The sequence below is a fragment of the Schistocerca americana genome, chromosome 4 (genome assembly GCF_021461395.2).
Source record: "Schistocerca americana isolate TAMUIC-IGC-003095 chromosome 4, iqSchAmer2.1, whole genome shotgun sequence".
Lineage (NCBI taxonomy): Eukaryota > Metazoa > Arthropoda > Insecta > Orthoptera > Acrididae > Schistocerca > Schistocerca americana.
The window spans coordinates 243252715-243280600 of NC_060122.1; the positions used below are offsets into that span (position 1 = coordinate 243252715).

Below are 27886 nucleotides of genomic sequence, written 5' to 3' on the forward strand. Positions count from 1 at the left end.
TGCCTTCATTCAGCTACTGCCCAGTTTCTGTGTTGTGTCCTTTTGAAGATGTGCAGCTTTAGGCAATGGCCTTTTGCAGTTCCATGACAAGTAACAATATTATGAAAAGCATATATGGTTAGTAGCAACTTTCCTTCTCATATCATCTCTATTACCTGTTGGTTAGGGTTTTTTTATGACCACTATTCTTATTCCATGTTACGGGGCTGCGAGTGGCATATCTTTGCCTGTAGACACATTGGACAGATCATCTTGATATACGTACGAGTTGGGCAACTTCATTCATAGTGTGGTCATAGGTATTCCAAACTTTATAGCTCCTTTCTGCTATTACTCAGGAGGATGGCAGTTCATACCCAAATCTGGCCATCCCAATTTAAGTTTTCCTTGATTTCCCGAAATTGCTCTAGGCAAATGCTAAGATGGTTCCTTTGGAAGGGCAATGCCAATTTTCTTCCCTATCCCTGACACAATCTGAGCTTGTGCTCTGCTTTTAATGACCTTAATATTGACACGACGTTAAACCCAATCTTCCTTCCTTACTTTTTCATTTCTGCTATTCTGTTATCTCTCTTTGTTAAACTATATTACTGCATTGATTCCATACATATGACTGGCAAATGCATACCACTTCATTGCCGTGACTGAAGCCATCAGTGGAAGATCACATGACCGGCTGGTAGCAGTTCTACACCACCTATACCGCTCCAAAGCTGCTAGTCTGCTTTTTTAATGGGGAAACTAATATTTTGTCTGATGAAATGACTTTGAGTTTAGTTATAGTGATGGAAAATTTAGGATGCATTGTGCATATCTGTACGGAGGTAGGTCACTGCCCAGGTGAACGACAGAGTTGTCAAGCGGTACATCGAGAAGTGCAATTACCAGCATTGTCCCTTTCGCAGAACAACTACTGTTAAAAATAAAAGAAAGAAAAAAAATGATTATAGAAAATAGTGGGTGGAGTACAAATGTTGGAGGAGTAAAAATAGATACCTCGCCATACAGCTGTGGTGTTGAATGGTTGGTAGCCAGATAAAAAAAGACTGAAAACATTGCCAAGCCTTCCTACAAGATAAAGGAATGATCTGAAGTTCTGCCAAGATAGTTAGGTTTAAAATTATGTTTTGCCTTTTCCTTCCAGAAGTTATCATTGACATGTTATCTTGCTATGGTATTGTTTAAGTGGAATGCACATACTATTATCTTACATAGATTTAGAGAGTCTGTCTGTGTCTTGTAATACAAATTCTGGGTTTATGGATTCCTGGACAAGGAATTTTCTCCTTATTTTTGAATGTTAGTGCTAAGTCGTCCACATAGCAGAAATAGGGATAGGAAAAACTGACCAATTAAAACCAATACTGGTATTTTAGTTCTGAATGACAGGTATTTTTCAGTATATGTTTGGTCTTGATTATAACAGTTGTTTTTATTTTGTACAAATAACCAGATAAAAGAAACCGAAATATCAATTAGCCTTAGCAGCAGTGCTATTTTTTTTTATTTTTAAACAAACCTTTTTTTTATTTGTTAAATTTCCATTGCTTTGAACTATTGTGTTATTGTAGAAAACGGGAAAAGTGACGAGTGCTAGTTTAGTAACTGTTGACACAGGTGAGCAACAAACACATGGCACGAAAATTGATACAGCATTGCAGAGACAGTTATGTACCTGTTACTATGTGGCATGATTCAAACACTGAGTCTCGAAGAATATTTTTGGTCATAATGGAGGAAACTTCACCTATTTCCGGCCAGTGAACTCTTACTGGCTGCTGACTTCTTAAGTCACCCCGTACCCAGCACGGGCCCCACACCACACTGACACACATAAAATGAGCTCGCCTGCTGGATGTGTGGAGAGGGGTTGTGGCCCTTCAGTGATGGGAGTGCAGGTAGAGGTCAAAGCATTTTGTGAAGTGCTGAAAATATACTTTTTTGCAGATGATGTGCTATGACAGGGGTGTCACATGGAAATAGAACAGTGGTTTTGTGAAAGCACATTTTAAAGACTTTTGTGTTCATATATGACATGATACAATTGCAACAACTACATACACTACTCACATATATACTTTGCACCACACACAATAGATAGTAAAGCTGGCAGCAGTGATAGAGAGCATGAAGTGAAACTATAGCACCTGAGCTTTCTTTCAAATTTACATTTCACCCAGTGTACAGAAATTCACGGAGCCGACTCCTAATGAGCTTTTAGCATTAATTGGGGAATTAAACTCATTTTTTTCATGTCCCTGTTTCTCTCATTAAGCCTAAAATAACACTTTAATGGTGGTGAGCATATGAAGTGTGGCTTGTAAGAAAGGCGTTAAACAATAACAGCAGTGGTGACAAAGTGTGTCATTAAGCAGATGTCTGCATTTATGCTTATGGTTTAACACTTAGCTGCTGTGATCTTTTTGGTTTAATTCAATATGTTCATCAATTTTTGTTTTTTTACTGGATGAGCACAAAATATGATCTCTCAGAAACCCTTGTTTTGAACATATAATTTGCAATCATAGCACGTCAGAAAATGACTCGATTACCTTGTATCCAGATACCAGTTTCGATTTTTGATGAGTTTTAACTTGCTGTTACACATTTGTGAATTTTTAAGAACCGTTGTACTTCATTACCACAAATTATTGTATAAATATAGTTTTGTACATTTAGTTTCCTTCACTTAGAAGGGTGTTATACAAAGTATTGGAGAGGATTGCAATTTTTAATCGTATATGCCAATTACAAGTGCTTCTGCTCATATTTTTGGGGTTTTAATGTTTTCCTCGATTCTGCATTTTGCGCGATTTTTAAGTCTGGATAGCATGAAAACGTAAAAAGGGCTCCCTCTGTATATGTATCTTGTAACTGAGGGAGTCAAAATTTTTCAAAATTTGTTTGATTCTTGCATTTATCACAGTAAATAATATGAATAAAAAACCTAAAGTCAGTTATTTTGAGCGGTCTCAACGGTCCAATTATACTCAGGTAAAAAAACAGTGAGATGATAAGAGGCAAGCCACAAACTGAAATATATTGCAGACAATAAACAACATTGAGTTTACTCTTTCTTTACTTGAATGATTTGGTTGCACCTACCCAAAGCTTACTTTCCCAGAATAATTTGTAAATATATCTTTCAGAAGAGCGAATTGTTTTTTTGTTTGCTACTCAGTTTTGAGATTGATCAGGAGTCCATCCAGCCAAATGGTATTAAAGATGCAACCATAGGTTGACTAAAGCTTCTGATGATGACAGTATTTGTGAACATTTGCTTTTGAAACATGTCCAACAGTCATAGAGTGTGAGTTAAATATCGTATTTGGACATGTATAAATTATTAGGCAAAAAATGGCAAAGAAAGTTATGCTGTATTGTGTTTGTAAACTAATATTTTATTTTGTTGAAGCCATTTACAGTTCTTGAAACACACAGAACAACAGGCTGCAGCTCATGGTGGGTTGCCTGAGTTGCATAATCAGCTGATGTCTAACCTCTACTGTACCCACTGTATGCTGTATGGGAAAAGCTTTAGAAGTTGGTGTAAGACTGAGATAGAAAGGGGAAATTGAATTTATTATTACATAAAATGGAACTATTATATTTTGCTCAAGAATTCTTGATGCATGCAAATCATTTTCCAATGATTTCAGTGGAAGAACATTGTACCTGAACCGTCAGTAAATGGCTAGCCGATAGAAGTGTAATAGTGACTTTCAATAAAATATTTAACTCAAGCTGGGCATCAATAACCACTTTCTTGCTTTGAGCTAGCATATACCTTGCACAGCTAGTATTGTTAGTAAAAACTAGTTCATGTTGTTAGTAGCAGAGACTCTTTTTTGCTGATGCTGTGCTGTTCTTGAATATTCTGCCTGTGCAATTAACAGATGAATACCATTGTTGGTTATGATACAGACATTCATCATAGTTGCATGAGTTGTCAACATATAAACTCAAAGTCATTAAATGCCAGTATGATCAAGCAACAGTGCTGTTATGTTGTGTTAAAGTCTCCTGGACTGAAATTGACTTATTATTGGGAGATTATACACAAAGCTTCACACAAAGCCTGTGTCTGTGAGTAGAATCACATGCTGCCAACCCTGAAAGAAAAGTATATGCACTGCAGCAATTTATAAAACTACAAAGAGTGAAAATAACCTTACTGGTGCAACTCATCTGCAGTCTATACTAGCACTGAAAGCATTTTTCCGTACTCTGAGTACACGTTAACACATGTAAAGAATTAAACAATAACAAAAAACTGACAGGTCAGGACTAAATCAGTGTTCTTCTTCTGCTCTTCTGCTTTCCAAAAAACTTTTTGCAAGAAATTTAATAAAGCTGGTGAAGACAAATAATGTCAGTTATGAAGCAGCAAGAAAAATTAGTATCTAAGAAACATTTATCTGAGAAATATTTGAAGCTGTATGCTGCATGTTGGCATTACAAAATTCATTTCTGCTTCTTTCATTGAAACATATGGTGCTGTTCCATTTTGTGATATTAAATGTTTGCGGAATTTCACTTAGTTTTAAGTAAACTCTGACTTATCCAAATTTATAGTAACTTCTGATTTCCATAATCCTTCTAAAATTTGATGTAAATGTTGATATGTTCTTCTCAGAATGTCAGACTAATCCCTTTATCTTCCACATAATTGGTAATATTTTGCAGTAAATTGTTTCGCCATATTTGGTCCAGCACATACATATGTAAGTGCTGCTGACAAGTGTAACCTGAACAACATTCTCTTGAATTCATCATGTCTTCCATTTTAAGGAAACAAGGTGTACTTTCTGCTCTCTGGTTGCAGTTGTATCTGCCAATAACTGCTGGTCAAGTCACAACTGGTTAAACATTTTATCCTTTTTAATGTTTGTATAGTGCCTTCTAGATCTTTGTGTTGATCCCTTTACAATAATACACTCCTGGAAATTGAAATAAGAACACCGTGAATTCATTGTCCCAGGAAGGGGAAACTTTATTGACACATTCCTGGGGTCAGATACATCACATGATCACACTGACAGAACCACAGGCACATAGACACAGGCATCAGAGCATGCACAATGTCGGCACTAGTACAGTGTATATCCACCTTTCGCAGCAACGCAGGCTGCTATTCTCCCATGGAGACGATCGTAGAGATGCTGGATTGCCATGCCATTTCCACCTGGCGCCTCAGTTGGACCAGCGTTCGTGCTGGACGTGCAGACCGCGTGAGACGACGCTTCATCCAGTCCCAAACATGCTCAATGGGGGACAGATCCGGAGATCTTGCTGGCCAGGGTAGTTGACTTACACCTTCTAGAGCACGTTGGGTGGCACGGGATACATGCGGACGTGCGTTGTCCTGTTGGAACAGCAAGTTCCCTTGCCGGTCTAGGAATGGTAGAACGATGGGTTCGATGACGGTTTGGATGTACCGTGCACTATTCAGTGTCCCCTCGACGATCACCAGTGGTGTACGGCCAGTGCAGGAGATCGCTCCCCACACCATGATGCCGGGTGTTGGCCCTGTGTGCCTCGGTCGTATGCAGTCCTGATTGTGGCGCTCACGTGCACGGCGCCAAACACGCATACGACCATCATTGGCACCAAGGCAGAAGCGACTCTCATCGCTGAAGACGACATGTCTCCATTCGTCCCTCCATTCACGCCTGTCGCGACACCACTGGAGGCGGGCTGCACGATGTTGGGGCGTGAGTGGAAGACGGCCTAACGGTGTGCGGGACCGTAGCCCAGCTTCATGGAGACGGTTGCGAATGGTCCTCGCCAATACCCCAGGAGCAACAGTGTCCCTAATTTGCTGGGGAGTGGCGGTGCGGTCCCCTACGGCACTGCGTAGGATCCTACGGTCTTGGCGTGCATCCGTGCGTCGCTGCGGTCCGGTCCCAGGTCGACGGGCACGTGCACCTTCCGCCGACCACTGGCGACAACATCGATGTACTGTGGAGGCCTCAAGCCCCACGTGTTGAGCAATTCGGCGGTACGTCCACCCGGCCTCCCGCATGCCCACTATACGCCCTCGCTCAAAGTCCGTCAACTGCACGTACGGTTCACGTCCACGCTGTCGCGGCATGCTACCAGTGTTAAAGACTGCGATGGAGCTCCGTATGCCACAGCAAACTGGCTGACACTGACGGCGGCGGTGCACAAATGCTGCGCAGCTAGCGCCATTCGACGGCCAACACCGCGGTTCCTGGTGTGTCCGCTGTGCCGTGCGTGTGATCATTGCTTGTACAGCCCTCTCGCAGTGTCCGGAGCAAGTATGGTGGGTCTGACACACCGGTGTCAATGTGTTCTTTTTTCCATTTCCAGGAGTGTATAATGTAAAGGAAGACGAAAATTTAATAGTCATGGGTGACTGGAATTCGACACTAGGAAAAGGAAGAGTTGGAAACGTAGTAGGTGAATATGGATTGAGGCTAAGAAATGAAAGAGGAAGCCGCCTGGTAGAATTTTGCACAGAGCATAACTTAATCATAGCTAACGTATGGTTCAAGAATCATGAAAGAAGGTTGTATACACAGAAGGACCCTGGAGATACTAACTAGAAGGTTTCAGATAGATTATATAATGGTAAGACAGAGATTTAGGAACCAGGTTTTAAATTGTAAGACATTTCCAAGGGCAAATGTTGACTCTGATCACAATCTATTGGTTATGAATTGTAGATTAAGACTGAAGAAACTGCAAGAAGGTGGGAATTTAAGGAGATGGGACCTGGATAAACTGAAAGAACCAGAGGTTGTACAGAATTTCAGGGAGAGCATAAGGGACCAATTGACAGTAATGGGGGAAAGAAATACAGTAGAAGAAGAATGGGTAGCTTTGAGGAATGAAATAGTGAAGGCAGCAGAGGATCAAGTAGGTAAAAAGATGAGGGCTAGTAGAAATCCTTGGGTAACAGAAGAGATATTGAATTTAATTGATGAAAGGAGAAAATATAAAAATGCAGTAAGTGAAGCAGGCGAAAAGGAATACAAGCATCTCAAAAATGATATCGACAGGAAGAGCTAAATGGCTAAGCAGGGACGGCTAGAGGACAAATGTAAGGATGTAGAGGCTTGTTTCACGAGGGGTAAGATAGATACTGCCTACAGGAAAATTAAAGAGACCTTTGGAGAAAAGAGAACCACTTGTATGAATATCAAGAGCTCAGATGGAATCCCAGTTCTAAGCAAAGAAGGGAAAGCAGAAAGGTGGAAGGAGTATATAGAGGGTCTATACATGGGCGATGTTCTTGAGGACAATATTATGGAAATGGAAGAGGATGTAGATGAAGATGAAATGGGAGATATGATACTGTGTGAAGAGTTTGACAGAGCACTGAAAGACCTAAGTCGAAACAAGGCCCCGGGAGTAGACAACATTCCATTAGAACTACTGACAGCCTTGGGAGAGCCAGTCCTGACAAAACTCTACCATCTGGTGAGCAAGATGTATGAGACAGGTGTTGACAGATGTGAAAATTACCAAACTATCTCTTTAATAAGTCACAGCTGCAAAATACTAACGCGAATTATTTACAGACGAATGGAAAAACTGGTAGAAGCCGACCTCGGGGAAGATCAGTTTGGATTCTGTAGAAATACTGCAACATGTGAGGCAATACTGACCCTATGACTTATCTTAGAAGAAATATTAAGGAAAGGCAAACCTACGTTTCTAGCATTTGTAGACTTAGAGAAAGCTTTTGACAGTGTTGACTGGAATACTCTCTTTCAAATTCTGAAGGTGGCAGGGGTAAAATACAGGGAGCGAAAGGCTATTTACAATTTGTACAGAAAGCAGATGGCAGTTATAAGGGTCGAGGGACATGAAAGGGACGCAGTGGTTGGGAAGGGAGTGAGACAGGGTTGTAGCCTCTTCCCAACGCTATTCAATCTGTATATTGAGCAAGCAGTAATGGAAACAAAAGAAAAGTTCGGAGTAGGTATTAAAATCCATGAAGAAGAAATAAAAACTTTGAGGTTCGCCGATGACATTGTAATTCTGTCAGAGACAGCAAAGGACTTGGAAGAGCAGTTGAACGGAATGGACAGTGTCTTGAAAGGAGGGTATAAGATGAACATCAACAAAAGCAAAATGACGATAATGGAATGTAATCGAATTAAGTTGGGTAATGCTGAGGGAATTAGATTAGGAAATGAGACACTTAAAGTAGTAAAGGAGTTTTGCTATTTGGGGAGCAAAATAACTGATGATGGTCGAAGTAGAGAGGATATAAAATGTAGACTGGCAAAGGCAAGGAAAGCGTTTCTGAAGAAGAGAAATTGTTAACATCGAGTGTAGATTTTAGTGTCAGGAAGTCGTTTCTGAAAGTATTTGTATGGAGTGTAGCCATGTGTGGAAGTGAAACATGGACGATTAATAGTTTATACAAAAAGAGAATAGAAGCTTTCGAAATGTGGTGCTACAGAAGAATGCTGAAAATTGGATGGGTAGATCACATAACTAATGAGGAGGTATTGAATAGAATTGGGGAGAAGAGGAGTTTGTGGCACAACTTGACTAGAAGAAGAGATCGGTTGGTAGGACATGTTCTGAGGCATCAAGGGATCACCAATTTACTACTGGAGGGCAGTGTGAAGGGTAAAAATCATAGAGGGAGACCAAGAGATGAATACACTAAGCAGATTCAGAAGGATGTAGGCTGCAGTAGGTACTGGGAGATGAAGAAGCTTGCATAGGATAGAGTAGCGTGGAGAGCTGCATCAAACCAGTCTCAGGACTGAAGACCACAACAACAACAACAACAACAACAACAATGTAGTTTTCAGGTCTTGGACCCTTGAAGGTTCTGACAGACCCATATTTCTTGCCTACAACATGTATCAGATAACACTATTCATTCGCAGAGCACTCTGTGGCGGTGTTAATTTAACATAAAATGAATTTTGTCACAAATTACCTTGCTCTCTGGTGATGGAATAGGATAACTCTTTCTTTTGAATTGTTCAGGTTTTTAACGTTCAGAAGTGGACAAATCCTTTTATAAGTTCTGTCTTTTGGAGAAAATGTTCAAGTAACATCTTAACAATTCACTAAGTTCTTCCTTCTTTGCTACATGCAAATTCACCAACTGTTCCATCTTCTGATGGATTGCACTGACACCATTGTGAGTGAAATATTCTCTTTTGTAATTAATCCTGTCTTTATGTCATAGCAGAGCACTGGATGTCCTAAACATCCACAAATTCAGGCATAGAGTACCAACATTATTGCCATCGAAATATCCTTTAAAATAAATAACCTTCTCACTACCCTACAGATGCATGCAGCCATGATAAAAATCTAACCTGCAGTTCATTTCTGTCAGTCAATCAGTACCCAATATCAGTCCCCTTATTTAAGGTTTTGCTACCAAAAAGCTATACTTGTTCTCTTCCACTTGTGTGTTGAAGTTCAACAGCACTTGTCCTATAATATTCACAGAAAAACTGGCGACTTCTCTCATTGTTCAAACTGCACAAACAATTTTTCCAAAACTACCCTTAATTGTGCACCAGAGTGTAATTATGAGTCAATATCAATTAAAGATGTCAAGGGTTACTCCATTATTCTCTCATTTTTTCCAATACATCTTTCTACACATTAAAATCCAGCTGGTACCATATCTCCTTAAGACTGGTAGGCTTTGACCCATTTTTTGATTTGTGAGTCTCATCTGAAACTAGTCTCAGTTTTTCAAGTTTTGCTGTGGCTGTCCATGCTCTTCATTCCCAGAATGTTTCAGTGAATTTTCAAAATTCCTGCATTCTTCATTTGAAGCGGGAGGTTATGATAATTATAATTCTGATAGTGATCATTGTGGTTCCAGCAGTGATCATCTTTTGATATCATTCCATTTCCTTATTGATTACATCTGTTAAGTGGCACTTAATGTCTGATTTCTCCTTATTTCCATTGTCAGTTACTGAGTTTGGAATTTCAAACGAAAATTCATTGCATCTGTTTTTTAGAGCATCTCATAACAACCCTGTAATTGACTCCTGGGAACAAGTGTTACATTCTGTAATTGTTTTTTAATTTTTTGTACATTGGTTTCAAAAGCTGTTGCTGGACACCAACAACCAGTTTCCTTGTTTTGCGAACATTTGCCTTTTACATTTAGCAAAATCAATATTATGTTATCACTTGACCAGCAAATTTTTCAATTGACTATGGCATTTGTTGTTCATGATTGGAAACTGGAGTTTGACTGTGTAGTTTAGGACTGCACTATGTCATGCTTGCTTTGAAACTCTTAAGTGCAGTTCTGTTCGGTTTAATCAATTAAATGATTGAATTCCTTTATGGTATTTGTAATCATGCCCCACAGTTCTTGACGGTTATGTTCAAACTTCTTGTCAAGAGAATCAAATTTCTTAAATTCATAAGCTCTTTAGTTTCTCTATGGTGTTAAGATTTCTCATTCAGTCTTTGTGACATTACTGCGGTGTAATTTCACAGCCAGGATCATGCATCAATGCATTGTAATACTGAAGTAGTTATATGTTATGCAACAAATTAATAATTTTTCAACACGATTCATGTTCATGGATGCAGAAAAAAAAAAAAAAAAAATGTTTCAATCTGTACCTCACCCTCTTAGGGAGTTGATGTATGTTGTTATTTTTTAAAATAGCCTATTTTCTTCCTCAAGTTTGAACCCATTTCATTGAAATCAGTTTACAGTTTAGTTGTTAAAACATACCAAACAGAATTATCTCCACATTAATAATATTAGTATGGAAGTGTGGATTAAATATGTAAGGATTTTATAAGCCTTCTATTTGTTGCATTTGTAATCTCCCCCCTTCTTCCTAGTTTCAGCTATTGTCCACGATAAGCAAAGTTTTTTATGAAAAATTTGAGAGGTGCAAGGATTACAATAAACTTTCTAGCTTATTTAGCTTTTCATGTAGAGTTGGCACCAGTTCTTCCTGTCTAGTGGTCTGATTCTTGAAGCTGAAATTCTCACATTTTATGTCCTCATGGTTGAATTGATCTAAATAAATTTTAAGCTTCCTGTTGCAGAATTTTTGTTGTTACGTTAATATATTTTGTCACATTTACCTCATGGTTGAATTGATCTAAATAAATTTGAAGTTTGCTGTTGCAGAATTTTTGTTGTTATGTTAATATATTTTGTCACATTTTAGTGTAACATACAGTCTTTTGAATTGTCACATTAACAAAGCCAAAATTACGTTGTTTGCCCAAAATACAAAACTATGTCCAATCACATCAGAGACATGCTTTCTACTACCTCAATGTTCGGTAATAACCATTTTCAAAGTGATTACAATTTTTCTTGACAAATGCATTTCTATTGATTTCTATTATTATTTCATAAATGAATTGAGAAATAGACATAATAAACAGTACTAGATTGCATAATTAATAATAGAAATTTTGAGTGTGCCAAATATTTCATAAATTCAAATGTTTCTACAAAAAATTAGTAATAATAATAATTTTAACTGTACATTCAGAGCTACTACTTATCGATTGTAACATCAAAAATAAAGTAATTCCTTTTCATAAATTTTAGCTTGAAATATAACATATTGTGCACTGAGATAATATTGAACTGCCCAAAATTTCAAAAAATAATACTGGTACTGACAACTACTGTTGAGGAAAAGTAATGCTAGAAGTGGATGTCCAGTTACATATTGAATTGTATTATGTTGAACATACCAACCGATAAAAGCATTTTCACAAATACAATATAATTCAAAAGTTATAGAAGAAACAGCCTTTTCAAAGAGTAATTATTTTTCTGTAATGCATGTAATATTCTTCAAGTCAATAAATATCTTTTACTACACACTTTCTAAAGTAGCGTAGGCTGTTCCCCAGATTTCAGTAATTTAGTCATGAAAACATAACACACAGAGCTGGGCCACTTTTGCATTTATAATATGAATGCTGTCTGCAGATTTTCTTTCATCTCGTCTATTGTTGCAAATCTTCATCCTTTCAAGGAGGTTTTTGGAACTAAAACAAAGATAGGCAGGGACCAAGCTTGAAGAGTATGGAGGATGAGGCAGCACAGTGATTACTTTTTTTGTGCAATATTCATGCATCAAAAGGAATGATTATGTGGGCGCGTTATCGTGATGCAAGGGCCATGAATTGTCTTGCCACATTTCAGGCCTTTGCCGTCTCACATTTTCTTGCAGGCATTGCAATGTGTCCCAATAGTACCATCGATTAACAGTTTGTCGTCTTGCACTAATTCATAATGAATGAATCCTTCAAAATTAAAGAAAACTATCAGCATAGCTTTGATATTTGACCTGACCAGACAAGCTTTTTTTGGTCTTGGAGAACATTTCCTGACCCATCATGAAGATTGAACACTGGTCTTAACATCATCACTATAGACCCATGTCCCATCTCTTTAAGTGTTCCAGTGTAACATCAAGCGCCAGTATGATGGTCAAGAACATTAGAGCAGAGAGGGCTGTGAAGGAAATGTCAGCCAATAGTACGCTGACTGACACCTCTCTAGGACGACAATGAGACAGCAGCGGCATCTACAAGAAGAGGACGTAAGTGCCTCGCCGCCTGGCCACAGCTCAGTTGAAGACTAACCTTCTGTGAACGCTACAGCAATGAATTATGAACAGTATTATTTCACATGTATTAGAATTGTTATACTGAAGAGATGTACTTATTTTGTCTGTTGTCCATTGCAATAGTATCGAAGGAAATTGACAGAGGTCCGAAATGCGAAATAATTTGGGTGAAGGTCACGGTTAAAGCAGGCTCAGACATGGTAATTGGATGTCTCTATAGGCCCCCTGGCTCAGCAGCTGTTGTGGCTGAGCACCTGAAGGATAATTTGGAAAATATTTCGAGTAGATTTCCCCTCATGTTATAGTTCTGGGTGGAGATTTTAATTTGCCAGATATAGACTGGGAGACTCAAATGTTCATAACGGGTAGCAGGGACAAAGAATCCAGTGAAATTTTTTTAAGTGGTTTATCTGAAAACTACGTTGAGCAGTTAAACAGAGAACCGGCTCGTGGCGATAACATAATAGACCTTCTGGTGACCAACAGACCCGAACTATTTGAAACAGTTAATGCAGAACAGGGAATCAGCGATCATAAAGCGGTTACTGCATCGATGATTTCAGCCGTAAATAGAAATATTAAAAAAGGTAGGAAGATTTTTCTGTTTAGCAAAAGTGACAAAAAGCAGATTTCAGAGTACCTGATGGCTCAACACAAAAGTTTTGTCTCAAGTATAGATAGTGTTGAGGATCAGTGGACAAAGTTCAAAACCATCGTACAATATGTGTTAGATGAGTATGTGCCAAGCAAGCTCGTAAGAGATGGAAAAGAGCCACTGTGGTACAACAACCGAGTTAGAAAATTGCTGCGGAAGCAAAGGGAACTTCACAGCAAACATAAACACAGCCAAAGCCTTGCAGACAAACAAAAATTACGCGGAGCGAAATGTAGTGTGAGGAGGGCTATGTGAGAGGCGTTCAATGAATTCGAAAGTAAAGTTCTATGTACTGACTTGGCAGAAAATCCTAAGAAATTTTTGCCTTATGTCAAAGCGGTAGGTGGATCAAAACAAAATGTCCAGACACTCTGTGACCAAAATGATACTGAAACAGAGGATGACAGACTAAAGGCCGAAATACTAAATGTCTTTTTCCAAAGCTGCTTCACAGGGGAAGACTGCACTGTAGTTCCTTCTCTAGATTGTCGCACAGATGACAAAATGGTAGATATCGAAATAGACGACAGAGGGATAGAGAAACAATTAAAATCGCTCAAAAGAGGAAAGGCCGTTGGTCGTGATGGGATACCAGTTCAGTTTTAAACAGAGTATGCGAAGGAACTTGCCCCCCTTCTTGCAGCGGTGTACCATAGGTCTCTAGAAGAGCGTAGCTTTCCAAAGGATTGTAAAAGGGCACAGGTCATCCCCGTTTTCAAGAAGGGACGTCGAACAGATGTGCAGAACTATAGATCTATATCTCTAACGTTGATCAGTTGCAGAATTTTGGAACATGTATTATGTCCGAGTATAATGACTTTTCTGGAGACTAGAAATCTACTCTGTAGGAATCAGCATGGGTTTCGAAAAGATCGTGTGAAACCCAGCTCGCGCTATTTGTCCACGAGACTCAGAGGGCCATAGACACGGGTTCCCAGGTAGATGCCGTGTTTCTTGACTTCCGCAAGGCATTCGATACAGTTCCCCACAGTCGTTTAATGAACAAAGTAAGAGCATATGGACTATCAGACTAATTGTGTGATTGGATTGAAGAGTTCCTAGATAACAGAATGCAGCATGTCATTCTCAATGGAGAGAAGTCTTCCAAAATAAGAGTGATTTCAAGTGTGCTGCAGGGGAGTGTCGTAGAACCATTGCTATTCACAATATACTTAAATGACCTTGTGGATGACATCGGAAGTTCACTGAGGCTTTTTCAGATGATGCTGTGGTATATCGAGAGGTTGTAACAATGGAAAATTGTACTGAATTGCTGGAGGATCTGCAGCGAATTGACGCATGGTGCAGGGAATGGCAATTAAATCTCAATGTAGACAAGTGTAATGTGCTGCGAATACATAGAAAGAAAGATCCCTTGTCATTTAGCTACAATGTAGCAGGTCAGCAACTGGAAGCAGTTAATTCCATAAATTATCTGGGAGCACGCATTAGGAGTGATTTAAAATGGAATGATCATATAAAGTTGATCGTCGGTATAGCAGATGCCAGACTGAGATTCACTGGAAGAATCCTAAGGAAATGCAATCCGAAAACAAAGGAAGTAGGTTACAATACGCTTGTTCGCCCACTGCTTGAATACTGCTCAGCAGTGTGGGATCCGTACCAGATAGGGTTGATAGAAGAGATAGAGAAGATCCAACGGAGAGCAGCGCGCGTCGTTACAGGATCATTTATTAATCGCGAAAGCGTTACGGAGATGATAGATAAACTCCAGTGAAAGACTCTGCAGGAGAGACGCTCAGTAGCTCGGTACGAGCTTTTGTTGAAATTTCGAGAACATACCTTCATCGAGGAGTCAAGCAGTATATTGCTCCCTCCTATGTATATCTCGCGAAGAGACCTTGAGGATAAAATCAGAGAGATTAGAGCCCACATAGAGGCATACCGACAATCCTTATTTCCACGAAAAATACGAGACTGGAATAGAAGGGAGAACCTATAGAGACACTCAAGGTACCCTCCACCATACACCGTCAGGTGGCTTGCGGAGTATGAATGTAGATGTAGCTGTAGATGCTGGCTACATCTCATTGTAAATTTCTCAAAGTTAAGTATTGCCATTTATCTTACTGTAATAAAAATTCAGTAATAGGATTTGCTTGAATTGTTGTCTAGCGATCCGAGAAAGCAGGTTTCCTAGGCACCCTATATTAGACAAGTGGACAGGACACAACGTTAAGGAACATCTCGTACTCATTTGTGTGATTCGAAAGTTCTTCTCAGATTTTGAGGCAAAGGTCTTTCTGGTCTTGGCTCATGAGCCATGGGACGAACTTAATGGCAAAACGATGTGTTCCAAGATGTTGTCAGGATTTCAGCTGAATGTTACATCCTTCTGCAATCTCTTGGAGAGTCAGTCTTCGATTGGCATGCACAGTTTTGTTGACGTTCCTGACATGAGCGTCATCAGTAGATGTCGAAGGGCAACCTGAACAAGGCTCATCCTTAACTTCCAACCAGCCATTTTTAAACCATGTGAACCATCAGTAACACTGAGTACAGCTTAAGCACTCTTAGCCGTAAGCTTTCTGTGTCATTCATTGTGTCTTTGTGAAAGTTTTCTTGAGTTTGAAGCAAAATTTAGTGCAGACGCGTTGCTCCTGTAACGGTGCCATCTAGAAATTCGCGAATTGTGCAACACAACATTCTACACATTACTAACAGACATACAAAAATGAAACTTCCAGCAGTTACATGTTAAACACAGATGTGTGCAGGGATTCCAACCGCGTTTCACTCCAACACACAATTGATGCAAAATTATGAATGTTACGGTATTTTTTGAACAAACCTCATATTAGAATGAATTTTTACACATCTTTTAATTTCCATCTTTTTCCTCAATTGCTGTCTGTTTTTGCTATTGTTAATTCCCTGCAGCGAATAATTTCCACACAGCTTTCTCTTTCTTTTTCACTTGTTGTGAAAGTTAACGTTTCTCAATATTGTATTCATTGCCTCAAACCTTGCTGTGATGATCATGGTGTAGAGATCATATTAAATACTATTTTTGAGATATCATTCTGTCTATAACCTACATTGCTATCATCTGTCTGATGAAGTGTGTCCATACTGTTAATAGCATCTTACACTGTGTGTGCTCTAACTGTACACTATAATGATCACTAAAAAGAAAAAGAATGTTAGAATGATCAGTAACAAGAAAAAGAATGTTAGAACTTAACTTTTCCTCCCTTTTGTGTTTGTTATTGCTATTTGTCTCTTTGTCTTTGTCTTTAGGTTTGATACTCCTGCTTGGGATGAAGGAGCACCCTTTCCCGGTTGCCGTGAAATTACATCATTTTTTGCATGGCTTGACTACTGCAACCAGGTTTGGATAGCTTTGTCATATATTATTGAATATGGTATGATTAGTGAAATACTTTGTAATCATACTCTTCTTTGTTGTTGTGTTATTTTGTGATGTACTCTTGTTTAGAGTTCATTATGACTTGTATTGGCAAGAAATTTCTTTGATCTTTAATATCTCATAAACCAGGATGTTAGATGTAGTTGCTGTTTATACTTAAATAGGGTTCCCACAAGTTCTAGATATTAAGGAATTTCAAATGTATTAGGGAGATCAGAAATAAAAAAAAAAAAAAAAAAAAAAAAAAAAAAAAAAAAACTGGAAAAATCTAAAAATCTTGTTCAGTAGGCGAAATGGTTTGTTTACTGAGATGTCATGCATCGTTGCTGGCTGGACACAGCTGCGTACGTGTGCCACTTCCCTACTTCATCATTCTTACTGCTTCTTCCCTCCTACCGTTCTCCTCAGCTTGCAGTCAGTTCTGCCACCACCTTTTGCCACTAGCCTAGCAGCTGCCAACGAGAGGCACGGAGGCATGAGAAGGGGTTTGTTTGGATCTGATTCTCAGAGATTGTTGACGCAGTGGCCGGAGATGGCAGTCGTGTGCACGAGTTGTGTCTGAGTAACTGTGTGAATGTGTGTATGCTCTCATTTTCTGACAAAGGCTGTGGCCAAAAATTTAGTTGTAAGAATGTGATTGTCTTTTCTACGTGGCTGTCTGTGGCTCAGTGATCATCTTTACGGTGAGTTGCTACCTATCCTCATTAGTATTGATTATCAGAGTATTTGTGCAAGTTATCTGTTGCATGGATTGATCACCCCAGTCTCATTTCATCAACATGGTACCTGTGACATATGAATAGCTGGCCACACTAGTGGACGTCCACGATGGGCCAAAACCACGGGCCACTTCTGTTGGTATCTCTAATGGATTGGGTCTGCCAATCTGAAGCCCATCATTTAATGTGCTAGCCCCGCCCATCAAATGTAGTCTCACTATTCTGCCTGCAGGTCAGGTCTGTTTGTGTGTGGCATAATGCAGTGGATTTTTGTAGTTTATCCAAGGACCCAGGACGCGGTTCTCCTCGGCAGGCCAGAGGCCATGGGCGATGGATTTCAGGACTGTCTCAACGCAAGTGCATTGTACAGCGCAGTGCTTTATAGACATTTTATTTATTCTAGTACATTTTGGCACGTTGAAAATAATTTGTGTGTTAGAAAGTATTAACAATAAGAAAAAGAAAATTGTAGCAGTCGTTGGCAGTTTGTACGCTACATACTCATACATTTCTCGAAAGAAAAATCACACGATATCTGTAAAATAATAGACATAACAGAGTGACTGATAACCGACAATAACAAACATAGTAGAACCAACATTTTATTGGTGGCCACCTATAGTGTTGGTTTACACAGCTCTTCCGTGTCTTACATACTTCTTTCAAGAGGCTTATGTTTTTCTGGGGTTATTTCTGAAATCAGTGAGGGGATTCTGAATCTGTCTTGTGACTCCAAGACATTCATATTTTTGTCACCAAATGTGTTTTGTTTTGTTGAAATGAAATAACAACAGTGGTCTTAATGAAACACATATACCATTTGGCTTGCTTTCTCCATCTAAAACGGTTCATTACAAAAGCTGTTGATGTTAGCACTTAAGATTCTTGCTCACACGGGGGAGAAATACGGAAGTCCTTACATATTTTTGTCAGCTTATGGCTTTACTTACCCTTCGGATCTCAAAATTTGTCAGGGAAAAATGCTAAAACTTGTCTGGAAATTGGGAAAACATCATAGAATTTCACCTGGGAAAACTTGTGGCAACCCTGTTAAATTACATTGTTTTCCTTTGCAAAATAGTTTTGCGTGTAGACATAAAACATTTGTTTATTGTTATGCGGTAACAGAAATTAAGGGTTGAATGGGGTAACAGAAATTAAGGACTGAACAGAGAAAATGTAAAACCAAATGTAATTCAACACTATCTCACATCTATTTTCTCTAATACAGCTGATGTATCATCTCCACCCCTGTTTGCAAATCACAAAAAAATTATAAAAGAATGTTAGGTATATTTAATCCTTCATCAGACAGAGAAAGCTCACACACATTCACACAAGCCTGACACACACACATGGCCAGTTGTCTCTGGGCACTAAGGACTGACTGAAGCTGCATCTGAGGTAAGCAGCAATATTTGCTTGAGTGGGTAGTGGGGATACAGAAGAGGCATGAAGCCGGGAGGGGGAGGGATATCAGTGTAGAGGTGGAGGAAGATCGTAATGCTGCCTGTGGGAGTGTGGAGGGATGTCGTGGGGTTCAAGATAGTGCTGTTGGGTACAGCATTGGAGCATTTGGAGGCTGTGCTGGGGCGGGGTGAACAAGGGGAGAGGGGAAGAGGAGACGAGAGAATTAGAGAAGAGAAAAGGAACACGCAGGTGCATTGGTAGGATAGGAGGCATGTTGTATGGTACTGGAGTTGGAGCAGGGAAGGGGGTAAGCAGGTGGTTGTTATTGTAGATGGAGGTGCCATTGACAGTGATGAACAGATCACTGGGTGGGAAAGGAGTGGGAACTGTAGAGAGTCTAGTTAATTTTTAGGCATTTTTTCCCTATTGACAGTAGTGTCCGATTCATTATGTATTTTTCCCTCCACTTTTTTCTAGGCCTGGCTCACTCAGTAGTCACACTTTGTACATTTTTACAAACGTCTTTTGCGGCTACTGAATTTTATTATGACAACCCAACAGTGTGGTTTGTCTCTTAACATGGGTGACTTCCTGAAAGCTGAGAGTCAGTAAGTCTATCTATATTATGGAAATGTAATCATTGTGAGGACTTGTCTGGTGGACATTATTTTAATCCTCATTTTCTAATACATTGATTTGTTACATGAGCTAGAGATTAATTTTATACATGTGGTGTGTGTTCTTTCAGACATGTCCAAAAGAACAGACACTATTTTGATCATACAGCCACTGTGAATCAAGACATAGAGGAGTTAAAGATATTAGCTGCCAGTGGGCATTGATTTATATCAATGGGGCAAGTAATAAATTGGTGCCGGACTGAAATTTGAACCTGGGGTACCTCCTTACTTGACAGATGTGCTGACCAGTATGCCATCCAGACACAGTGCCCGCTGGCAGCTAATGTCTTTAATTCCTTTGTGTCTTGGAGATTTATTTGTTGTCTGAATCAATCAATACATATAAAATAATAAGATAAAACTATTATTTTGGTATTAACGATAGCCTGCAGCCTTCATGAAGTTCATGACTGACACTATTTATGTCTGAAGACAAGGCTGCATTTTTATTTTTGTTGGACCAGTTCCACGTTATGTGCCCGTCTTCAGTGGTCATGTATTTTATTTTTCTGCCCACATAGAATCTCTATAGATGATTTTGGTAATCCTACTTTATTTTGTAGCTGGTTTTAAGCACATTTTTTTAGCGTTATGGATGAGGCAGGTATTGTAAAGCACACTGACTCATCAAAAAAACTACAAGGAAGTGCTGAAAACCAGCTAAAAATATAAAATAAAATCTCCAGGAACATTTACAGAGAGCACAAAAGTAAACTACATTATCATTGAAGATGGGCATCTAATCGGATACTGGCCTGACAAAAATAAAAATAAACACTCAGCCTTGTCTGTAAATATATAAATAATGTAATTCATCCAAAACTGTAATTTAATTTTATATCATAGTTGCTGGTAACGTTGAAGATCAAAATTATGTAAATAATATGTTTTCTGAAATAAAATACTTAACTAAGCATTGTTCTATACTTAGTTGCCTGTTTACTGTTTCTGTAGCTTGTCCAGGAAGCTCACAAAATCATAGGAGACTCTATTTCTAAAAGTATAAGAAGAGACTTTCTGGAACAATGCACGTCTTTACATTTGGTCAATATTGATGATGATCAAAAATTGGGAATAATTGCTTTACTAAGAAAAGGCCTTAGAACTGTGACAGCACCTGCTCTTCTCCAAGGTATAAATTTTGTGTCCTATGTAAAGTATTAAGTTCCACGTCATGTGTTTAATAGATAGTTATTTTCTTATACTTAGAATAAATTCTTCAAGAAAAGTTTTGTACCACCTCTATATAATTAGGATAATTACAATTCTGTTAGTTGTTGCCATGACAAGACATCCTGTGAAACATTACTATATGCCTTCCCTGAAAACTACCAAGAACAGATAGTTTGGAATCCCACACAGGATGGACATATATTGGATCTAGTGGCAACGGGTAGACCTAACCTGTTTGAGAAAGTCCGCATTGAAACTGGTATCAGTGACTATGCAGGTATTGTAGCACTAATGATTACCAAAGTGCAAAGGGCAGACTAAACAAATAGAAAGATTTATTTGTTCAGAAAACTAGATAAAGAGGCAGTAGTATCATATCTCTGTGAGGAACTTGAACTTTGGTCTGGTCAGAAGTATGTAGAGAACTATGGCTAAGGTTTAAAAAAATACTTGATAATGTTCTGTACTTATATGTACCTATCACAACAGTTTGTGATGGGATGGATCCTCCATGGTTGACAGTCACTGGCAAGAAACTTCTGAAGAAACAGACTACCATGTAAGAGGTGTAAAACAAAGCATAGGGCTGTAGGTAGAGAGGTGCTGAATGAAATACTTTTGGCTGTCAAGAGGATGTTGTGTAAAGCCTTCAGTGACTACCAGAGCAGAATGTTAACGAAAGATCTTTCACAAAATGTGAAGAAATTTTGGTTATAAGTAAAGGCCGTTAATGACAACAAAGTTAGTGTAGTGTTCTGACGCTCATGAATGAGACAGGAAGTAAAATTGTGGATAGCAGAGCGATAGTAGAAATGCTTAACTCCATTTTCAAATGTTCCTTTATAAAGGAAAATCCAGGAGTAATGCATCAGTTAAATTCTCACATCACTGCAAAGATGAGAAATATAGATACTAATACTAGTGGTGTTGAGAAGCAGATGAAGTCGTAAAAACTGAAAAAAGCTCTGAGACCTGAAAGCAATCCAGTTGGATTCTATACCATATTTGTAGCTAAGTAAGCACTTAATTTTAACCATAATATACTGAATACCCCTTGAACAGAACCCTTGACATCCATTTGTTGTGGAATCTCAGAATATATTCTAAGCATAAATAGACTGGGGTATCTTGAACATGATGACTTCCTCCATACCAACCAACATGGATACTGGAAACATCAATCATGTGACACCCAAATCCTGCTTTTTTCAATGACATACTGAAAGCTTTGGATTAAGGTAGTCAGATGGATGTACTATTCCTTGATTTCCAAAAAGCATTTGATGCAGTACCACACATACATTTATTATTGAAAACATGTGCATATAGGGTATCAAGCAAGATTTATGAATGATTTGAGGATTTCCTGATGGAGACAGAGCCTGTTGTCTTGGATGGAGAGTCATCCACAGATGCCGAAGTAGCTACTGGTGTGCCCCAGAAATTGAGTGAGACTCATGCCGTTCATGTTGTGTATTACCAACCTTGCAGACAATATTATTAATAACCTCAGATTTTTCACAGATGATTCAGTTATCCATAAATAAGTACTGTCTGAAAAAAGCTATTCAAATATTCAACAGATCTTGGTAAGATTTCAAAGTGGTGCAAATATTGGCAACCTCCTTTAAACGTTCATAAATGTAAAATTGTGCACTTCCCAAAACAAAATAGCATAGTATCCTATGACTGCAGTGGCAGTGAGTCACAGTTGGAATCTGTCAACTCATACAAATACTTAGATGTTCGAATTTGTGGGGATGTAAAATATAACATCAACATTGTCTCAGTTGTAGATAAAGCAGGTTTTAGTCTATGATTTATTAGTAGAATGTCAAGGAAATGCAATCAATCTTCAAAGGAGACTGCTTACAGAAGACATGGAAAAAGCCCTAATAACTAGAACACTGGGACATACACTCTGCTGGGCCCTTCTCAGTGCTTTGCAGTGTGTGGATGTAGCTGTAGATAACAGTAAATTGGTGTGGACTTAGATTGAAGGAGTACAGGGCATAAAAAATTAGCTTTATGAAGCCAAAAATTAACATAAATCTGAACTAAAAAGAAAACAATAAGCAACATGAAGGCTTCTTCTTTGAAAGTGCACATCTTTACATATACATATATGTGAAATCAAAATTGACTGATGTGTAACAATCACTACCATGCTCGACCACATTCATTATAAAAAGTTGGACTCTTCCTCCGTTTGCTGTTCACAATGTGGCCAAGATGTTGCTGCTCAAGTCTGTCCTACTCTTCAAAATAGCCCTCCTGAACTCCAGTCCAGTGCACAAGTCTTACGTACTTTTTCCGTACACCTTGGTGCAGAGGATTGTGTCTGTCATTGGTTATAAATGTCTTGAGTCCAGATTGATCATAGGGGAGATGGTTGAATACTGTCTGGAGTGACTTAGTCCTCCCTGTTACCTCAAAAGGTAGTGGACAGTTCTGCTTCATTTTTCGTGGTCCACAAGTCATCATTTATAGGTAACAATCATCAGTTGGTGATGTTGACAACAGGTGACTCTACAACTCAGCTCTTTGATGCTTTATGTCTCATGATAGAGGTTAAATGTTTAATTGTGTCACTGTAGTTCAAGCCAATTCAATAGGCAGCTCCCCTCGCTGAAAATACTTTTTTGTTGCAAAGTTAAATCTAATTTTGAAAGTTGCCTTCGAGGTAGTTTTACACACAAAAAGAACATGCACATGAAGAGAAATGGAAAGTGTCTTAAGATTTTAGCTAAAATATTCCATTATGTGACACACATTTCTTTACTACCATAGTGGCATATTCACCAAATCAGTATTCCGTACTGTTGGCATTCATAGCTTGTAAGAAGCATCAGTGCCCTGTAAAAATAGAAAGGAATTTCTAACAGTATGGTTGTAAGAGTTCAAGCTAATGTGGGAAGTACCCCACTTTGAGTGACTAAAATCAGTTAAAAATGCATTTAAAATACAGAGATGTGAATTTTGTACAATACATGAGGGGCATGTATTTTCAAAACTCTGCTGTTGTGTACAATCAATGTTCAAAGGCTAAGGAATATAAAGACTAGAGAAACACAAGTTGCTGAAAAACGGGCAGTTGGGGTGTTTGTATGGGAAAGCAAGTAAGACACAAAAGCTAGATTTTACAGGAGAAGTGAAAAAAGTTTTGTGAGCATGTTACAAGTGAGTTCAAGTTGTAAAAACTTGTTGTGAAGCATAAAAAACTCATATGAAAGAAACACATGCTCTACAAACACATGAGACCTTGCCCAGTTCGCATTCGGGAGGACGACGGTCTGGCCATCCTGATTTAGGTTTTCCGTGATTTCCCTAAATCGCTCCAGGCAAATGCCGGAATGGTTCATTTCAAAGGGCACAGCCGACTTCCTTCCCCATCCTTCCCTAATCCGATGAGACCGATGACCTCGCTGTCTCGTCTCCTTCCCCAAATCAACCCCAGTATCATCTGTTTGCAGACATGGATACAGTTGGACAGGTGTCTTGTGTAAAACATATTAGAATGAGTCAACATTGACATGAACGTCACTTGCTGTATTCCCATTCAATTCTGCAGATAATACTTGAAGGCATTCAAGGTTTACTGTTGCCATATTCAAGGGTTTTCTTGTCTTTCTCTGCTTCTCTGATCGCACACTTACCTTCTGTTTGGCCATCATTAGTTCACAGGTTGTGCAATTATCTGTATGGAGATAGTGAAATGAAAGCTTCTTGAAATATTTTTCAAATACCCAATGATAGAAATGCTGATCGATGCTCATTGTGGCATATTCTATCTGAAATGCATGGTAGTGCTATAGTTATTTAAATATAGACTTAAAAATAGCTTAGTTGACATTTGTTGTGAATACTAACTTTGTCATGTTGGGAAGGAGGGAATTTGAGCTTCGATTAAATCAGCGGTTTATTATGTGTATTTCAGCTTGTAACACCAAGCGAGGTGGCACAGTGGGTAGCACACTGGACTCGCATTTGTGAGGACAGTGGTTCAAACCCCTGTCTGGCCATCCAAATTTAAGTTTTTCCTAATTTCCCAAAATTGTTCCAGGCAAATGTCGTGATGGTTCCTTTGAAGGGGACAGTCAATTTCCGTCCCCATCCTTGATACAATCTGAGGGTGTTCTCCATCTCTACTGACCTCTATGTCGACGGGATGTTTAACTTCATTTTGCTTTGCCCCTCTTTCTTTTCCCTTCAACCCTTCTGCCAGAAGAAGTAGCCAGTGGCTCCAAAAATCTTCCAAATGTGCTGTAATCAAAGTTTGAATTCAGAGAGTTTGTCCACACATGGAGCACCCTTTCCTTCAGTATGACAATGCTCTGCAGTGATCTGACACTTGGGGTTCACTTTCACTGATTATACTCCATACAGTCTCAACTTGACTCCATACAATTTTCATCTCTTTCCAAAACTAAAAGAACGCCTTCGAGGACTTCACTTGATAGTGATGAAGCGGTGCAAGGAGAGGTGCGGTTGTTGCTGCATAAACAAAGTCAAACATTCTACTGTGATGTTATCAACAAACTGTCTCTTGTTGGGAGAAATGTGTTGGTGATCAGGGTGACTATGTTGAGGAAGAAATTTGTAGATGTGGAGAATAAATATGTGGAATGCTACTAACATTTGTTTAATTTAAAAATTCATAAGAGTTTTCACATAAAAATTTCAAAGATAGTACTTTCCAGTACTTCGTTGTATGTTCAAAAAGAGGGCTTCAGAAGAATGGACATACAATATTTATGTTGAATAACTGTAGAACGCAATTTATTCTTTGTAAATCACCTAGAAAATTTTAGTTATGATATTCAAATAAGTTAGCTGGTTTATCATTTCCTTCAAACAATGGTGCCCTTGTTAATATATTGCCAGAACATCAAATAAATGCACAAAAATTATCCAGTCTACCCTGCAATGGAAAGCCCAGATTGGAATAACAGCAATATGAAAAGGATGGACTGCCGCTCATCAGACAGTGGAGGCATTGAGTCACATAAGGGCATAAAGAAAAAGACAGCTAAAAATTTAAGCTTTTGGATGAAAAGATCCTCCTTTCCACTGGAATCCAAATGCTTGGAATAATGACCATCTACTGTGAGTTACGCTTGTAGGAATATGTATGTCGTTCTCTATTTCCAAAGGAGGACATTCTTGTCCAAAAGCTTAAATGTTTAGCTATCTTTTTCTTCGTACCTGTCTGCGACTCAAAGCCTCTGTGTAGTGAGTAGCAGTCTATCCTTTTCATTTTGTTGTTATTACAGTTTATCCTAAGTAATTAAAAAAATGATTGGCTGCTCTCATTTTGTAATCATGCTGATATGTTTCACAGATTATATTTGAGTGCATTATTTAGATGAACTGTTTTATTTGTAATGTGAGCATATTAATAAGGGTAGGCTCATTCAGTCATAGTAATTGAGAATGGTATGACTGTGTGTTTATCGTTCCAGTGCAGTGTTCTTAATTTTTTCAGACTGGTGGGTGTCATATGTTTATTGCATAATTAACATTGGAGTACATTATACACAATCTGTTCCATGCAGGTAACCATGTAGCATTTATTAATCTGTTTTATGGAAAATAAGCCTTTAAATGCAAAACTAGAAATTTTTACAGTGTGTGTTTCTACATTGTTTCTGAAAAAAAAAAAGAAACTCTTTTTGTGTGTGCCCCATTTCACTTTTGGGTGCTTATTGTATAGTTAATTTTCATGTTCAAATATGTTGTTTTGAGTTTTTCCTTCTCCATTTATATTACTGACTTGGAGATGTAATTGGATAGTGAAGTTCAAATATCCTTTCTTAAAATGTAATTGCCTTCTGTTACTGTGTTTCCTATTGCTCCTATTCTTCTCTTTACATTTGATGCAGCAGGGACTTCCATGTTGGAATCTCAGAAGTTTTCCTGGTTCATATATGGTACCATTTACCCATTCCACCAGGACTTCCTGTGGTAACTACACACAAATAAGTATTTGCTTAGTGCACGAATCACTTGAATGAGAAAACAGTTCAGAAGTTCCATACACAGTCCGAGTACAATGCCAGCCTGAATCCAATACAATGCAGAGAGTCCTGAGAATGAAGTCAAGTTAACTTGAGGGAAAAACAACAGGATGGCTGGGTGTGCTCTGCTCTGGGATTATAGCGGGTAGATTGCTTGTCAATCTCTCAAGGTGCCACTGTCTGTCAGCTGCGTATGCCGATCATGTTTTGATGCTGCCCTCAACATTTGATTGTGCCACTGCCTGGAGGCCAGACAGGCACCACAGGACTGTGTGAGTAAGTTGATCCATGATAGCTTGCACCGGCACTTCGCATCCTTCTATAGCGGCCACTGAGGTGCTGACATGATACAAGTGGTAACGTAGGGTCACCACAGTGCTCTCCCCTTGAAGGAGCAATTGTGAGATGGTGTGACCCAGGCATCCCTCTCTTGCAGTGTGGAACGCCCTATAGCATTGAGGAAAATGACATCCAAGTCTTTCTGAGCACTGACGATGGATACCTTCGGTGTGGACAGGAGTCCCTTGTTGGCTGCAACAGGAGACTAGGTCTGGAACTCGTCTTGGCAGTGACGACTCCACCATAGGCGGATGACCGATGGTGCAACACCAACCAAGAGGGGGGGGGGGGGGGCAGTGTCGGAGCTAGATCCACGTGGACATCCAGTGCCTCTGCAGCAGGAACACGAGCTGGTGGGGATGGTACCTGTGAACCACCATCCAGTGCCCCTGATGCTCATTTGGAGAACTGAAAAAAAGCAGCAGATGAAGGGTGGTGGGCAAGGGCGAACTTAACACAGGAGCTGGGGCCAGAGTCAAAGAAGGTACCCCCAGAGATGGAGAAGAAGCTGAAAACCCAGGCTCCAGGCGGGAGGAAGGCTCAGTAGGTGTGTGTAGGGGTGGCAGAGGCCGGTCCCCCCACCCACGGGGATTGTTGGTTGCAGTGGCAGGCCACCAGACCGTCCTCCATCTGCAGTGTGAACCCTCACCAGCCGTGCTGCCTTCGATGACTACCAGAATCCAATTCTGACAGAACCAGAGGTGCAAGCCCGGACGGGGTCCCTGGCGCCTAGCGTGGTGATGGAGACATTCTGGGTGGGCATGGGATAGGCAGCAGGAGGTGCAGCACTGTGCGTGGCTAGTTCAGTGCAGCAGCTCAGTTGGGTTCTTCTAACCAATTAGCATGGACATATAAGAACTGAGAAAATGTGTGAGCATTTATTCCTCTGTGGGCTCTCTATGGATGACTTCTTTT

At 39.3% G+C, this 27886-nt stretch overlaps 1 protein-coding gene across 3 annotated transcripts in view; it reads left to right on the plus strand.

Moving 5' to 3' along the window:
* The window catches only part of LOC124613134 (FHF complex subunit HOOK interacting protein 2A-like), a 196579-nt gene that overhangs the window by 80583 nt on the left and 88110 nt on the right, over positions 1 to 27886 (plus strand). For all 3 annotated transcript variants that reach the window (XM_047141750.1, XM_047141751.1, XM_047141752.1), the window contains 2 exons: positions 16504 to 16594; positions 20397 to 20574. In XM_047141750.1, coding sequence (XP_046997706.1) covers positions 16504 to 16594; positions 20397 to 20574 — 269 coding nt within the window. The remainder of the gene's footprint in view (positions 1 to 16503; positions 16595 to 20396; positions 20575 to 27886) is intronic.